The sequence below is a fragment of the Panthera leo genome, chromosome B1 (assembly GCF_018350215.1).
Source record: "Panthera leo isolate Ple1 chromosome B1, P.leo_Ple1_pat1.1, whole genome shotgun sequence".
Classification (NCBI taxonomy): Eukaryota; Metazoa; Chordata; class Mammalia; order Carnivora; family Felidae; genus Panthera; species Panthera leo.
In genome coordinates this window covers 199,037,320-199,054,511 of record NC_056682.1, presented here as the reverse complement: position 1 = coordinate 199,054,511, position 17,192 = coordinate 199,037,320, and the positions used below count along the sequence as shown (strand labels likewise).

The 17,192-nt window shown below is 50.1% G+C and overlaps 1 protein-coding gene across 12 annotated transcripts in view; it reads right to left on the bottom strand.

Annotated features, from left to right (window-relative positions):
• The window catches only part of STK32B (serine/threonine kinase 32B), a 404,839-nt gene that overhangs the window by 311,460 nt on the left and 76,187 nt on the right, over window positions 1-17,192 (bottom strand). For all 12 annotated transcript variants that reach the window (XR_006202037.1, XM_042936913.1, XM_042936916.1 and 9 more), the window contains one exon: window positions 1,812-1,867. Coding sequence is in view for 5 of the 12 variants with exons in the window: in XM_042936913.1 (XP_042792847.1) it covers window positions 1,812-1,867 (56 nt within the window). In the remaining 7 variants the exon portion in view is untranslated. The remainder of the gene's footprint in view (window positions 1-1,811; window positions 1,868-17,192) is intronic.

Genomic DNA, 17,192 nt, shown 5'->3' with positions numbered 1-17,192 from the left:
CTTACAGATTTCAAATTATATTTACAAAGTTATGTTAATCACAACAGCATGGCGTTGGCATAAAGACAGACACAGAGACCAATGGAACAGAATAAAGAGCCCAAAAATAAAGTCATGCATACGTGGTCAACTGATCTTTGACAAGGGTACCAAGAATACACAATGGGGCAAGGTAGTCTCTTCAACAAATGGTGCTGGAAAACTGGATATTGACACAAAGATGAACGAAATTGAGCTTTACCTCACACCATATACAAAAATCAAGTAAAAGTTGGCTATAGATTGAAATGTTAAGACTTGAAACTATAAACCTCCCAGAAGAAAACATTGAAAAAAAAAAAAAGCCTCGTGATACTGTCTTAGCAATGATTTCATGGATATGACATCAAAAGCACAGGTAACAAAAATAAACAAGTATATCAAACTAAAAAGCTTCTGCACAGCAAAGGAAGTAGTCAAGAGTGCAAAGACAACCTACAGAATGGGGGAAAATATTAGGAGACCATATATCTGATAAGGGGCTCAACTCCAAAATATGTAAGGAGCTCCTATAATTCAATAGTTTAAAAAAACCCACAACTAGGAACCTGATTTTAAGACTTGAATAGACATTTCTCCAAAGAAGATGTACAAGTGGCTAATAGGTAGGTTAATAGGTGGCTGAATAGGACTAATCATCAGGGAAATACAAATCAAAACTTCAACAAGTGATCAGGAAGGCCACTAGCAAAAAAAAAGAAAAATATTGGCAAGGATGTGATGAAATCAGAGCCCTTACACACTGATGGTGGCAATGTCATAGCTACAGTGGAAAACAGCACGGAGGTTCCTCAAAAAACGAAAACTAGAACTTCCATATGATTGCGCAATCTCACTTCTAGACACTTATCCACAGTAGTTGAAATCAGGATCTCAAAGAGATATCTGCACTCCCGTGTTCATTGCAGCACGGGTCACAAGAGCCAAGATGGGGGGAACGATGTAACCGTCCATCAACAGATGGATGAATTAAAAAAAAATGTGGTTTATAGGTACAATAAAATATCATTTAGCCTTTAAAAGAGAAAGAAACACTACAATTTGCAACAACACGGATGAGTCTTGAGGACATCATGCTAAGTGAAAGAAGCCAGTCACAAAAAAGGACAAATACTGCACGATTCCGTAGACACGAGGTATCTAAAAAGTCAAAGTCATAGAATGGAAGAGGGGGAGTGGTGGTCGCCAGGGACTGAGGGGCGGAGGAGGTGGGGAGGTAGGTACTCATCGAGGGGCATAAAGTTTCAGTTGCCCAACATTGATAAGCTCTAGAGATCTGCTGTGCAGCATCGTATCCACAGTCAACAACGATATACTGCACATTTTAAAATTTGTTAGGAGGGTAGATCTCATGTCCAGTATTCCTTCCACAAGAAAATTTCCTTACAGAATGCCTACGTTGCAGGAAAGCATTGATGTTGGCCATCTCCTAAATTCGTGGCTTTTGTTTTTCCGCTTTCCTCATTTGGGTCCTCAAGGAAGAAACAGCATTAGCAATCTTGAAATAATTACCATTGTAATCCACCTAAACCGGGACTGCCGGGGTAATTTAATTTTCAAAATGCAATTACAGCCGATCCAAAGGAAACTCTTCAGACTTCCTTTCACATTTCAAACTTGGCAAGCCCGCGTCTTTCCGTCAAGCAGGAAATTCCCAGGGCCCAGCAACCAACACAGAAACAGACACACGGGCCCGCGCGTGCGCACGCGCCTAGTGGTCGGGACTTTTACATTTTGTTAATGAAGTTTTTTTTAAAATCCATCATTCTTACCTTTCCAAAACTCCCTTTACCGATGGCCCGGAGGATCTGAAAATGGTCAAAGTTGACTGCAAAAGAAAATAAGGGAAAGAAAGAAACAGATCAGGTTTGCCACACCTTGCCACTGGTTCTCGAAAGTCTGCCCTACATTCCCACCCATTTATTCCGAACGGCTTCTGGTTTCATCTGCCTTATATTTGCCACGGCAGCACCCTGCCTTAGTTTTCGGGGGGTCTCCCCATTCTTGCTACCCCTACTGCCTTACTCTGGTCTGGTTTCCACCCTATCCCTACAGCACAGCAGGCCAACAACACATGGCCACGGACACCTTTCTGTCCTCCTTTATTTGGCCACGCTGTCCTTCTCAAAGCACCTGCTCGGCTCCTACAGAAATGCACCCTCTCGGTTTCCCAGTTCGTGCTTCAGCTCACGCTTCACGCGCACTCCGCTTCACCGTCCCAGCCACGAAATACGCAAGTCTGTCAAGCCTCCATCTACCACCTTCCTCTTCTCGCCGGTTCCAAAGGCTTCAGTCACCACCTAATTGCCAGGGACTCTCCAAGGAACCTTTTCTCTGGCCTCCAGGCTCTACGTACTGATGGATACCTACCCCACAGCAAGTCTTGAAGCTTCAAAGCCACTTTGAACCCAACAGGCCCTCAATGGAGCATGGGAGGAGGGCTTCAACGTGCACCCGACCTCACGCGCGCAAAGCCTGGAACTCATCCTACACCCCCTGCCCCTCTCTCTCAACCCCCCATTAGTCCTTCATCGGGTTAGGTCCGCTGTACCTCCTGGCTCTCTCTCTCCCATCTGTCCACCCGTGGTCCAGTCCTCCTCCACTCTTGACGCTCCCGTCCCGGGATACGTTTTTGCTGCAGGGAGGGGGTCTCGCCCATCCTCTACTCCCCTCCAATGTGCCCCATCGCTGCTTTCCAGCAAAAGAGCAAATTCCTACACCATCCAGGCACTTGCCTCTTCTGTTTCACCGCCCGCATTCCCCACACCCTCCAAGCTCCAGACACACAAGCTTCTTTTCTGTGCCTACGACAGTCATCCCCTGGGCTTTTAACGCTCTTCTCCTGACTGCACGCTTCTTACCTCTGCCCTCTCTTCACCCTTCTGCGTCCAGAGCCAACTGGGCTCACCCGCCAGATTTTCGGCTCCCCTGGCCCACTCTCCCAGCGGGGCCTTCCTCCAAAACACCTGGTTCTGTATTACTTCACATGGATTTGATTAAGATCACTTCTTCCCCACTAGACGCTAAGCCCCCTGAGGTCAAAAGCCGTGTTTGCGTCTCCCACCGCGTCCCCGGCACCTAGCACGGTGCGAGCACACAGTCAGTATCCGACAAATACTCGTCGACTCAAGGGCTGACTGAAAGCAGACGTCCACCTGCACACCAGCCACGACTGCTCGTGCATCAGGAGTGTTCGGGAAACAGTTCTTAATGAGGCTGAATTACAGCCAGTTTCCAGTAAGTCGGAAAGACGCGTCATTTACAAAAGATGAAGTGAATTGATTTCGTTCACTCCGCTGCGGGGACGAGGATGCGGGGAAGCGAATGAACACGGTTCCCTGTGTATGAAAAGGACGCCAAGGAGGACAATTAGGTTGAACTGTGTCCCTACAGAGCCCCAGTCAGAATCCAGCGTGCCCTCCGGTGCCCAGCGTGCTTGGAATAGAGAGGCGGAGTCAATGGTCAACTTGGCAAAACCTTGCTTCTTGGACCTGGATTGGCTTCCTTCGCGTATAGCTTGTCAGGAAAGGAAAGCCTACGCTTTGACCTCCTGCCCCCTCACCAAAAGTCGAAGAAGAGAAAACAAGGTGCCTGCACTGTGTTTGCCAGGCGCCCAGCAGCGAGCTGGGAGATGGGCGCATCCTCTCGTGAGCCCCGAGGCCCCACGGGGCAGGCATCGCTGCCAGGGTTTGCCAGCCGCCCCCCACTTGGCAGGAAGTGTCCCTGCTTCCCCGAGCGCTCCCTGAGACGTCAGGACAACACCCCTCATTTGGGGGGTAACTCCTGCCTGCACGTGGCTCACCTGCTCTCTCAGGAAGCCTCTCCCTCTTCCAATGCAGCCCTTTCTCTCTGGACCTCCCGCAGACCGGTCTGCCCAGGGATCAGGAGAACCCAGCCCGAGTCGGACCGCTTAGGTCCAGAACCCGGCTCTGCCACAGCCCTCGGTGAGTCACATGGCCTCCGTGTGCCTCACTTACCCCACCTGTTAAGTGGGTGCGACAGTGCCCACCTCCCACAAAAGCAGAGAATCGTGCCCAGCACAGTGCAACGTCTCAAGAAGCCCTCACTGTTTGTGCTGGGGGACAAAGGGCGGTCCTCCCTCCTATCCAGCCTAGTCCAATAAGCAAAGAAGTACCGATGTGTCTCATGTCTTCTGTTGGAAACCCCCAGGGAACACGCATTTTTTTTGTAGGGGGTACGGATGCGTGAGATTATTTACAGCGCGATAACCCCAATTATGAAAATAATAATAAGTTTAGGCATTCGCCAATTGGCTCAGTAATGAACACCCCGCTCCGGTTAGGGGACAAGACCAAAGAGCCAAGCCCTCCTAGGAAGGCCGTTCCCTGCACACCCCCCGCCTCCTAGCCCGTCAAAGGTGGTGTGAGCCCAGTGCTGTGCTAGACAAGGAGCAGCCCCTGTGTATTTCTGCTTATCCTGCTCTCTCTTTGGAAACTGTCTTCAGGGAGCAAGCTTTTCCTCTGCTCCTTCTTGCCCGAAGCTTCTTAGGGCCAGCCCCCATGTGCAGGGGCCCGCAGCGTCCAGAACTGCCCCTCAAGGGTGGGGGGGGGAGTCTGGCTAACTCTGGGCTTTGGCATCAGGGAGCCCTCGCGGCTGCCCTCCTGGGCCCCAATCCTCAACCCCAGGTAAGACTTGATTCTCCGCCGGCCTCTCCTTCTGTCGCATCTCCTAACTGGAGAGGGGTGTTCACTACTGAGCCAACTGGCAAATGCCAAAACCCGTTATTATTTTAATAATCAGTGTTAATCGTGCTGTAAATAACCTCACTCATCCGGATCCCCTGCAAAAACAGGTGCTCTGTGGGGGCTTCCAACATAATAACATGAGCCAAACAGGTACTCGTTTAATGTTTATTTGCTTATTGGACTAGATTGGATTTAAATGGCTTTGAGCATATGGCCTGTGTTCTCCATTTATCTGGCGTCTCCCTGAGGCCTGGTAACTGGTGCTTACATAAATAGTGCCTACGTGAACACACTCTGAAGAAGGGAGGGCTTTGCAGTGGCTAGTGAGCAGTCTGAAATGGCTGCAGGGACCGTGTCAAGCCAAAGACGGGCCTAGAAATTGCATTGTCACGTAGGGTTGTTGGCCCAGAGCAGGAGAACTTGGCCGGGAGATGGGAGGGGTTGACGAGCGAGTTCAGATCTTGTCCTGGTTTGCCTGGGACCCCCCTGGTTTCAGCACTGAAAGTCCCACATCCCTAGGAAAACCAGCATAGCTGGGTCACCTGTCAGGTTTCTAGATCATTAAACTGCACCCCCCGCGAAGAAGTCACAGCATTGCTAGAGCCAGCTCGGAGACCGTAAGGTACGCTCTTAACAAAGGAGTGTCTGTTCAGACCACAAGACACAGAGTGGCCCAGGGTGACACTGTGACACGTGTGGGGTTAAGGTAGAAACAAGGGGCACAGTGCTGGGCAAAGGCAAAGACAAGGTGTGCACGCGACCTCAGCCAAACAAGAGAACAGTGGCATTTGCCTGGAAGACGTCACATGGACAATGAAATGGCTCACGGGCCATGAAATAGCTGGTTGGGGCGCCTCGGTGGCTCAGTCGGTTGAGCATCCGACTTCGGCTCAGGTCATGATCTCGCCGTTCAAGGGTTCGAGCCCCGAGTCGGGCTCTGAGCTGGCCAGCGCCCTGGAGCCTGCTTCGGATTCTGTGTCTCCCTCTCTCTCTCCCCTTTCCCCACTTGTGCTCTGTTTCTCTCTCAAAAATAAATAAATAAACATTAAAAAAAAAGAGAGAGAGAACTGGTTGTTTGCCCGGCTCAGCTCAACTCTCTCTTCTTCCTTCATAAGGAAACCTCAAGTCTGTTAAGGGATCAGTGTGGACAGCCCCAGGCAATGAGTCACAACTGGCCTAGTCCAGTGGTGTTCATCAGAATCACGGGGAGGCTTCTCAAGAAAGATCATGCCCCCACTCCTGAGCTTCTGGGGACAGGCCAGAGCATCTGAATTTCTAACAAGTTCCCAGGTGATACGGATGGTCCAGGGGCCACCACATTTATCTGGACAACGGTGCACCCCACTTTCCCAGATATTCGCGCAACTGGCAATGACATTGTGACACGGGCCTGGTGAACAAAATCTCAGCAGAGAATCCTCCGCTGTATTTCTGGGAAAGCATTTTTTCCTGATGAAAAGGGACCGTTACCAGTGGAGTGGCCCTTCAGCCCTCCTGCCTCTTCCTGCCATGAATATGGATGTGAGGTCTGGAGCTGCAGCAGCCACCTTGTGGTTATGAGACAACGAACACAAGCAAAAGGCCAAAGGTGCAGAGAAGCCATTCCCTGTTGTAAAGTCCCTGAGGCCATACCAGCAACCGCCTACCTCTCGACTTACTACGTTAAAAAAAAAAAAATACATTGTTATTTGTTCAAGTGCCTGTGAGTCAAGTTTGCTACTAATGGAAGCCAGAAGCATTCTTTTCTGATACACAAAGTCAGCCACACAGAGGTTTGGTATATGCCAACTATTTTATTGTTGGATTTCCAGCCTCATTGTAATCTTACTAAAAGACAGAAGAAGAAAGTTGTTTGTGGTATAAACATAAGGACCAGGCTGCCTGGATATGAACTCTGACTCCACCCCTCACAAGCTGGGTGACCTTGGGGAAGTCACTTAACCTCTCTGTGCCTCAGTCTCTTAACTTATAAAATGGATATACTAAAATACAACGAATCCATACAAGTAAAATATTTAGAATAGTGCTGGTCCTGAAGTAAAGGCAACCAACAGTAGGTATTATCGCCGTTAGAATTCTGCATGCGAGGTTTTTCCCCATTTTTTGCTTTTATGAGACACGACTCTCATTAAATCATGACCAAACATCACAGGGGTGATGAAGCCAGAGCTGTATTAGCGCCCATTAGTTACTGACCATGACTAGCACCCCGGGTAAACCTGGTTGATCTACCTTTCAAGCCAGTGGGCTCTTTTCTCATTCCCATCAAACCGATTATTTCTAAGGAATGTCACGTTTTTCTTTCAACACGCTATGTTCACGAGGCAGTTTATTCAGAAGCAAATGTGAATTTTCAAGATGGCTAATTACTCTTTCAAACGATCTCTAATGGCAGGTAACCCCCAATCACCATCCCATAAAAATATATGCATTTCGGTATCACACGCATCAGGCAGGGACAGCAAGAAACCGTCCCCTTTCCTGCCTCCCTGAAAAGCTAAACGGGTGGCCGTATGCCTTCACCCAGAAATGCTGATTTCCAACATCGTTTCAAATATCTGAAGATCTACTAAAAACGGCCCTGTGATGCCCTTTGGCAAGAGAACAACAGCCTCCTCTCTGATTCACCACTGTCCGAGCCAGCTCCATTCACACATCTCTACCTCCTGCCTGACCCTGTAAGCATTGGAGTTTTGGCCCCGAGGATACCCAGGGGACGGTTACCGCCGGTGGAGGGAAAAGCAACTGCAAAGGCCCTGGGGGGAAATGTGCGTGACGGTCCCCGGGCACAGCAAGCAGGCAAGGCTGGGCGGAGCGCAGCCTGGGGAGAAGAGGGAGTGGGGGAGCCGGTCACCCGGGGCTGCGGTAAGGGCTTTGGGAAAGATCCCAATTTGGTTGTGAACCCAGAGAGACCAACCTGCCACATGATGGTAATCCAGGTCATGGGGTCCCGGCAGCTGTCACAGCCCTGCTAAATTAAAGCGAGCTTCGCCGGCAGATGCAGTGGGCACAGAGGATTTCCAGGGAAGCAAAGATTCCCCGCAGGATGCCATGAGGGTAGACACCCGTCACACATTTGTCCACACCCACTGGATGCCCGACAGCAAGAGGGAAACCTCACATAACTACAGACTCGGAGTGACGATGTGTCATACAGGCTCATCAACCGCAACAAAGGTGCCACCCTGGTGGGGATGCTGATGATGGGGACGCTCCGCATGTGTGGGGGCAGGGGGCATGTGAGAAGCCTCTGCACCTTCCCTTCAATTTTGCTGTGAACCTGAACTGTTGTGTTTTTTTTTTAATTTAAATTCAAGTTAGTTAACATACAGCATAGTCTTGGCTTCAGGAGCAGAACCCAGGGATTCATCTCTTACATACGACACCCAGGGCTCATCCCGACAAGTGCCCTCCTTAGTGCCCACCACCCATCCAGACTATTCCCCCACCCATTTCCACTCCAGCAACCCTCAGTTTGTTCTCTGTATCTAAGAGTCTCTTGTGGTGTGTCTCCTTCTGTTTTTATCTTATCCTTCCGTCCCTTCCCCTCTGTTCATCTGTTTCGTCTCTCAAATTCCTCGTATGAGTGAAGCCGTACGATTTTTATCTTTGTCTAATTTCGCTTAGCATAACACTCTCCAGTTCCATCCACATTGTTGTAAATGGCAAGATCTCATTCTTGTTGATCGCCCAGTAGTATTCCATTATATATATAAACCACATCTTCTTTATCCATTCGTCAGTCGGTGGGCATTTGGGCTCTTCCCATAATTTGGCTATTGTTGAGAGTGCTGCTATGAACATCGGGGGTGCAGGTGCCCCTTCGAATCAGCATGTTTGCATCCTTTGGATAACTTCCTAGTAGTGCAAATGACGGGTCACAGGTGGCTCTATTTTTAATTTTTTGAGGCACCTCCATCCTGCTTCTTTAAAAGGTCTATTGAAACGAAACAAAAAACCAGATGGAGCGGGTGGTCAGCCAGCAGCCCAGGAAAGGGAGAAGCAAGCAAGCAGCCTGTCCACACGTGGGAACCAGGGACAGGGGCATTCCCGTCACGAGACTCTGGCCCACTGTGCGTCTACTTCTAGGTCCACCTCTGTGTCTATGGTGCGCTGGCCCTGCTGGGAGCAGAGACTTCGGGGGGGACACACTCGGCTCACGAGGAGCTCGCAGCCCAGCAGGGGACACGGCCAGGTCCCGACGACACTGACGGAGGCGCCGGGGCAGTAGCAGGGTGAGGACCAGGCCCTAGGGAGGGACGTGCTCCGGGCTGCAGGGACGGTCCGTGCAAGTTTTCAAAAGCACAAGACCCCGAGTGTGGGTCTGAGGGATTACAAGCGTTCTGCAGGGGGTAAGGAGAAGGAAAGATCCCAGGAAAAGCTCCCAGAAAAGCAAGAACCCAGTGGCATGAACCAGCAGGACGAGGCCCCAGAACAGCAGGACCAGGGTGTGAGTGGAGACGAACGAGGAGGGTGGTTAACGCACTGGCTCACTGGACATTTCTTCAGGACGAGGATGCACCAGGCCTGAGCAGAGGTTGCAAAACCATTACTCCAACAGGCCCATATCTCCTTGTTGACCAGGGGTTCCCAGGGGCCGATTCGGGCTCACAGGGCGTTCAGTAGGAGTTGTTTTATGATACGTTATTTTATGTTATTTTATCGTATTTTATTTTATGTTATTTTAGAGAGAAAGAGAGAGCGGGGCGCGAGGGCAGAGGGAGAGAGAGAGCTCTCTAGCAGGCTCCACACTCAGCACGGAGCTCAATGCGAGGCTGGATCCCACGACCCCGGGATCATGACCTGAGCCGAAATCAAGAGTCAGACCGTCAACAGACTGAGCCACCCAGGTGCCCCAGTGGGGGGTGTTTTAAAGTATGTTTATTTATTTGGTGTGTGAGAGACAGGGAGTGCGGGAGGGGCAGAGAGAGACAGAGAGAGACAGAGAGCAGCCTCCACGCTGTCAGTGCAGAGCCCGACACAGGGCTCGAACCCACGAACCGCGAGATGGTGACCTGAGCAGAAATCAAGAGCCAGACACTTAACTGAGCCACGCAGGCGCCCCAGTAGGGGTATTTTAGACAGGACGTGAGATCACCGCAGCCCTCGGAAAGAGAGAGCCTTGCTGTGAGCTCACCTGTCGGCTCCGGGGTCTGAGATGGTTCGCAGGCCCGAGAGCCAAAGAAGTGCTTTCTTCTCTCCTTTGCCCGCCATCCCGAGCGCTCCCACCCCAAGTCCTGTTTAGGCTGCTCACTGGCATCCCAGAGGTAACACATCCCCACCCCTCACCCTGGGCCTCACCTGCCTCCCGGCCTCCCCTGTGCACTCTCCCTTCCCTAGAAGCACGTCAGCCTCCCACCCACCCAGGCACTGTCCTGCTGTTCCTCCTGCTGCAATGCTTGGTCCTGGTTCATCCCAACACCAGCTCTCTCCCCTCCTCAGGTGTCTCCCCCCTGGAGAAGTAAAAGATCTTCCCTGACACTCTACCTGGGTGACCTCCCCCCCCGGGTGTCCCTACCTCATCACATGGTCACCTCCTCCCTAGTAATTCTCAAGAACTGAAATATCTGTTCTTGTGTCACCTGTTCGTTGCCCATACCCCCATTTTGGAAGGTCAACTCCCCTAGGGCTGGGGCGTTTGCCTGTTTCGCTCGCTACAGTATCTCTGGAGCCTAGCACGGTGCCTGGCATATAGTAAGTGCTCAGTAAATAGCTACTGACCATGAACAGATGAGTCTTGAAAGGGACAAGTCCATGGGAGTACATGAACAATGACAGGGGAGTAGGCACAGCTTCCAGGAAGAGGCAGCCCTTCACTTCTCAGCATCTCCCACGGTCATCTGCGAAATGGGCACAATGCTACCTGCCTTGTAGAGTTGTTAATGGGACAGTAATACAGTAAAGGTAGCAGGACACCCTTCTCAAATTCACGTTCACACGTAACATCATCATAATTGAGGTTGTTCCCCAAAATTGACAGAGTCATTCTTAGGAGAATAAATAGGTGAGAATAGGGTAAAAGGTCCCATGAGATAAGTTCTGAAGAAACAAAGCCTTCTCCTGGCAGATATAACAATACACCGTGTATTCACTCCTCCCACAAATAGACCCTGCTCATGACAAGATGCCCACAGTGAGCAAAGACATAATCCCTAGTGATGTGCAATCTACTAGAAACTGAGTCACAAGAATGTCCGCAAGGAATTCAGGATGGGTTGGAGGGAGGGACACAGCCTTGCAGGTTAACACACACTGGCTGGCCTCCAGTAGAAACAAGAACAGCTATTCTGTTAGCAGTACTGGAGGGATTGGTTACTTACTGGACAAAAACAAAATTGGGGCTCCTGGGTGGTTCAGTCGGTTGGGCATCTGACTTTGGCTCAGGTCATTATTTCACGGTCAGTGAGTTCAGACCCTGCATCGGGCTCTGTGCTGATGGCTCAGAGCCTGGAGCCTGCTTCGCATTCCGTGTCTCCCTCTCTCTCTGCTCCTCCCCCACCCGCACTCTGTCTCTCAGAAATGAATAAACGTTAAAAAATAATTTTTTAGGGGCGCCTGGGTGGCTTGGTTGGTTAAGCATCTGACTTCAGCTCAGGTCATGATCTCACGGTTTGTGGGTTCAAGCCCTACGTCGGGCTCTGTGCTGACAGCTCGGAGCCTGGAGCCTGCTTCTGATTCTGTGTCTCCCTCTCTCTCAGTCCCTCCCCTGCTCATGCTCTGGCTCTCTCTCTGTGTTTCAAAAATAAATAAACATTAAAAAACATTTTTTTTCTAATTTTTAAAAATCAAATGAGTACCTCTCTCTGTTCACTAGATCCCCAAATAATATTCTGAGCAAATCAGAGTTCAATGTAACAATATCCCGAACGATAAAGCTCAGTGCCTGAAAAGGAAACATTTGGTGGATATACCAGGCTCCCCTCTTCCCCATAACTCAAGGAGGCGACCACCCTGGTGCGTGACCTCCTCCGCCAGCAGGTAAGCTAGTTATTCAAAGGCCACAGGCTCACAGGCTGCACCAGGGCTGGGACGGACAGCCCCCTCCCCAGAAAGAGTATACTGAGGAACCATGTGTACATAATTCACTCTAAACACCCAAGACGACTGGTTGCTCCTGGGAACTCTCATGGCATCCCATTCGTGGGTGTGTCCCAACACTCAGGGCCTGGGTGGGACCATCTTGGTACACAGCCACCCTCGTCCCTAAGGTGCAGGTCTCAGCCATGGTTACGCAGAGGACTCATAGTCAGCTTAAGACACAGACCCAGGTCCTGGCCAGTATCCTCTCTGGACATTCTGCTGTTCCTACAGATTTCTCACACACTCTTGCTTGTGTCCCCAGCACAGAGGTGACGATGGCATCTGCTAAAATGAGCTGCAGTCACTGCTTTTAGCCTCATTAAAAACTGTTTTGTTTTCTAGTTGATAAATGTGTTTCAGAAAGCCCAAAGGCCTTTTTTTTCCCCTCACTCTGCACTGTTACCAGCAAAAACACTGTATCGAAAAACATTTAGGAAATCACATCCCTAATTCATACAGGAAAATATTATATGGCAATAATCTCAGGACAGAAGCTCACTTGGATGCTGGTGGAAATGTGGAATCTGTGATAAGGGAAGCGTCAAACACGCGTTTGAGAGAGGAGACTAAGAGCCAGCTTAATAATTCCTCGAAAGCAGTACTGTCTCAGACAATCTGCTTCCTCTGCACCCAGTGTCAGTTTCCTGTGGCCACCATAACAAAGAGCCACAAATAAGGCGTTTAAAACAACAAAGATTTACTCTCTCACAGTTCTGGACACTGGAAGCCTGAGATCAAGGTGTTGACAGGACTGTGCTCCCTCCAAATGCTCTAGGGAAGAATCCTTCCTTGCCTCCTATAGCTTCCTGGAGGCTCGGGGAACCCTTCTCGTGCCTGGGCTTGGACTCCATTGTCATATGGCCTTCCTGCTGCTCTGTCTCCATCTTTCTTCTCTTCTTACAAGGACCCTGGTCATTGAATTAGGGCCCTAGTCCAATATGACCTCATCTTAACTAATTACATCTGCAAAGACCCTACTTGCAAAGACTGTCACATTCTGAGGCTCTGGGTAGACATGAATTTTGGAGGGATGATATTCAACCCAGAGCACCCAGAACAGCACCTGGCCCAGAGAAGAGGATAAATAAATGATGGCTGAATAGATGGATGGATGATGAATGCATGGATGGATGGATGGACGGACAGACAGATGGATGGATGGAAGGAAGGAAGGAAAGAAGGAAGGATAGATGGATGGATGGAGAGATGGAAGGAAGGAAGGAAGGAAGGAAGGAAGGAAGGAAGGAAGATGGATGGATGATGGATGGATGGATGGAAGGAAGGAAGGACAGAAGGATGGATGGATGGATGGATGGAAGGATGGATGGAAGGAAGGACGGATGGAAAGAAGGATGGAAGGATAGAAGGATGGATGGAAGGATGGAAGGAAGGAAGGATGGAAGGAAGGGAGATGGATGGATGATGGATGGATGGATGGATGGATGGAAGGAAGGATGGAAGGATGGATGGAAGGAAGGAAGGAAGGAAGGAAGGAAGGAAGGAAGGAAGATGGATGGATGGATGGATAGATGGAAGGAAGGATAGAAGGATTGATGGATGGATGGATGGATGGATGGAAGGAAGGGTGGAAGAAGGATGGATGGATGAATGGATGGATGAAAGAATGAATGACCACACAAATGAGCCCACATTCATGTGTACCTGTACCTACACACTTGTATCTGTCTGAGTTGTAGAAACAAAAATATATTTTGGGCACACTGTGTCATCTGGCTCTTCAGTCTGGTAGGGCAGAATCAAAGCTAACCAGGCTTCAGTCACTTCTCAAAGTAACTTCCAGCTGTGCAACCTTAGAACAAATCCCCTGGGAAGATGTGACACAACCAGATCATCTGTTAGGTCCATGCCGGTTCTCAGGGCAATGCTCCACAGAGGGCGCTTTCCAAGTACTTAAAGCACGACCATTTCTCCTGCAAACAGTTACCAGTTTCCTGATCTTTTTAGGGAAAGAACAGTGCAGGATTACAAGCCTAACTTGTGGTTTAGAGTCCACTGATACTTTTCAACTTACCTACTGACCAGCAGAATGGGGAGGGGATGATAGCCAATAATCAAGAAGATGTCTGCTGCCTCTCCTTTTCACACAGAAGATAGTATTACTCATCTAATGCTCAATGCTGAGAGAAAGGCGCCCTGGACACTGCTTCTGCCTAACTGCTTTGCTCATCATGAACACTGAAAGGAACTTCCCCAGACAGGAGGAATAAACAAGCCAATATTTGTACTCAGCTGATTATGTTTTGATTTATCTTCTCATTAAACGTAAGCAAACATTCTCCATGGGCATATCTTTGAGGTCCTGGAAATTTTAAATGTCCTCAGTGCCTCTGTTGGGTATTCACCACGGCAAGACTCTAAATTTCCAACTCCTGGGGCCCGATTTTTAATGGCGAAGTTGGCTGGGCTGGGAGGGTCTGGTGGGCAGGTGCAGGATAGCTCTCAGAAGGCAGAAGCACAGGGAGGAGCTGAGGGCTCCAGAAGAGTGACATTGACTGACCCAATTTTTGACCCCTCCCTGTACCCATGTCCTCTGCAAGCTGACCTTCTGGCTCACGAGGTAAAGTGTCCTTCTCCACCCGCTCATTCTCCATTCAGCCACAGCACGTGGATTGATTCGGCCAACGGGGCGTTAGCAGGCTTGATTCAAGCTGAGGCTCGAGAAAGTGCTTGTGCATATCTGCCTCCCCCTTACTCATCTACCCCCACCAGAGGAACACGCGGGCCTACCTTCCGAACAATGACACCCTGGCGATGCCAGTAGCCCAGGACCCAGGTGAAGCCGTCCCAGAGCGACACCCAGCCAATCCCCAGACGAGCGAGAGGGACCAGCTGAGATGAACGGAGTCAACCTGCAGGGTAGCGAGGACGTTCAAGGCTTGCTGGTGGAAGCCACCGGTTTGGGGGCAGTTGGCTCTATGGCATTACTGACAAGGAAACCAAGAGGGACAGAAGGAGGGAGGGAGGCGGGCAGGAAAGAAAAAAGGCAAGAAGGGAGGGAGAGAGATACAGGACCAAGGACTATCCTAAGAGGAGTGAGGTGTGTTGGCCATAGAACAGCGAAAACAATCTTCATAAAGAGCAAGAACGTGGGAAGACTCGGTCTATCCCATGTTAAGACCTACTACAAAATCAAGCTACAAAAGTCAAGACCAGGTGGTAGTGAAAGAGGGACAGAACAGGGACCCTGGAAATTGATCCACATAATATGCCCAACTGATTTTTGACAAACGTGCAAAAGCAACTCACTGGAGGAAAACAGCTCCAACTGGATGGCCACAGGCCAAAACCTGGCCCTCCGTCTGAGGCAAGGCAAGAGCCTTTTGGCAAAGGGCTGTGGTCAGATCACTGAGCGGTTTGCCTGCACAGGAACAAGAGGCAGGCCCTGCAGGGAGGTGTGAGAAAGGGCAAGGGTGGCCTGCAGGCAGACTTGCAGAACTCAGTTCCTTGTGGTTATAGGATGGAGGTTCTTCTTTCTTTCCTGGCTCTTTCAAGATTTTTTTAAATGTTTATTTATTTTTGAGAAAGAGAGGGAGACAGACAGTGTGCGAGCTGGGGAGGGGCAGAGAGAGAGGGAGACACAGAATCCGAAGCAGGCTCCAGGCTCCGAGCTGTCAGCACAGAGCCCGACGTGGGGCTTGAACTCACGAATTGTGAGATCACGACCTGAGCCGAAGTCGGATGCTTAACTGACTGAGCCACCCAGGCGCCCCACATCCAGAGGTTTCTAATAGTAGACTAAATCCTTCACGTGCACCAAATCTCTCTTACTTTCCTTTCAGCAACCGGTCAGGAGAGAACTCTCTGCTTTTAGAGGGCTCGTGGGATTAGGTTAGATCCATCTAAACGATCCTTTTTTTACGATATAATGTAACATAATCATGGAAGTGAGGAGGGGTAAGAAGGTCATGGGGCCATTGTAAAATTCTGCCTCCTACAGGGCCAAATAAATGATGACTTCGCCATCATGAACAGCTAAAGAGTAGTGATGTCCCCTCAAACACACACGTGCACGGTCTTGCTTCCTTATTAGCCTAACACAAACCAGAATAATGAGATGAGAAGCCTCCTTGACACTCTTGGGTGTAAACCCATGGCCTCTGGGTTTACAAGATCTTCTGTTTATTTTGTTATTTCCTTCTGGGTCTTCTTGGAAGTCTGGTTCTATTCCAGGCCCTGGACCAGAAACAAACAAACTTGATGCTAGTCACCATGCCCTCCCTACCAAGAGAGTGAGCAAGCACCCTCTAAGTGCCAGAATGGGGTGGAGGGGGAACTTGGGAGGCTCTGGGGTGGGGGCAGGGAGGGGCCAAGAAAGTGCTGATTGGTTTAAAGGAGAAGAAAAGAGGGGCGCCTGGGTGGCTCAGTCAGTTAAGCGTCCGACTTCAGCTCAGGTCACGATCTCACGGTTCCTGGGTTCGAGCCCCACGTCGGGCTCTGTGCTGACAGCTCGGAGCCTGGAGCCTGTTTCAGATTCTGTGTCTCCCTCTCTCTCTCTGCCCCTCCCCTGCTCATGCTCTGTCTCTCTCTGTCTCAAAAATAAATGAAAACATTTAAAAAAATTTTAAAGGAGCGGAATAGAGATTGTGCATCTCTTGAAAGCACAGGGAAACGTTTTGCTCGCTCAGACATCTCGTGAACGTAGTCAAAAGTTCAGGACTGTTTCCCTCTGACAGAGCCAAATTACATTAAGTCGGAAAAATGAGCCTGGTTTCCAAGCTGATGGGCTGCATGGCGGCTCCCCTGGCCTACAGACTGAGGAGATAATGACATTTTGACAGAGCTGGGGCACGAGACAGCTACCTTCTTGAGTAGGCAACACGGGGGGCTGGTCTCACTTCTCTTCTCCATCCCTGAAAAATGCACGTAGGTCATGGGTGTGCCGTGAAAATCCAATGAGATCGTGCATAAAAAGCTTTAGGCCCAGCTCGTACTACACGACCCATCAATGGTCGTGGGGGAGGCAAGGGGATGGTGACAAAGGTGGCATGATCGTGACGATGGTGATGGTTACGGGCTGAACCACGCCTCCCGAAAATCCAGGGGTTGAAGCCTGACCCCCAGCACCGCACATGTGACCACGTTTGGAGACAGGGTGATAAAACGAAGTCGCTGGGGTGAGCTCTGATCCTACAGGCCTGGTGTCCTTGTAAGAAGAGGCAATCAGGACACAGACAGGCACAGAGAGATGACCACGTGAGGATACAGAGTGACGATGGTCATCTACACACCGAGAAGGGAGGCCTCAGAAGGAAGCAACGTGCCCACATTTTGGGCCAGGGCTCCCCAGCCTCTGAGACCGGGGGAGAATAGACTTTTATTGCTTCAGCGCTCAGTCGGTGGTGCTTT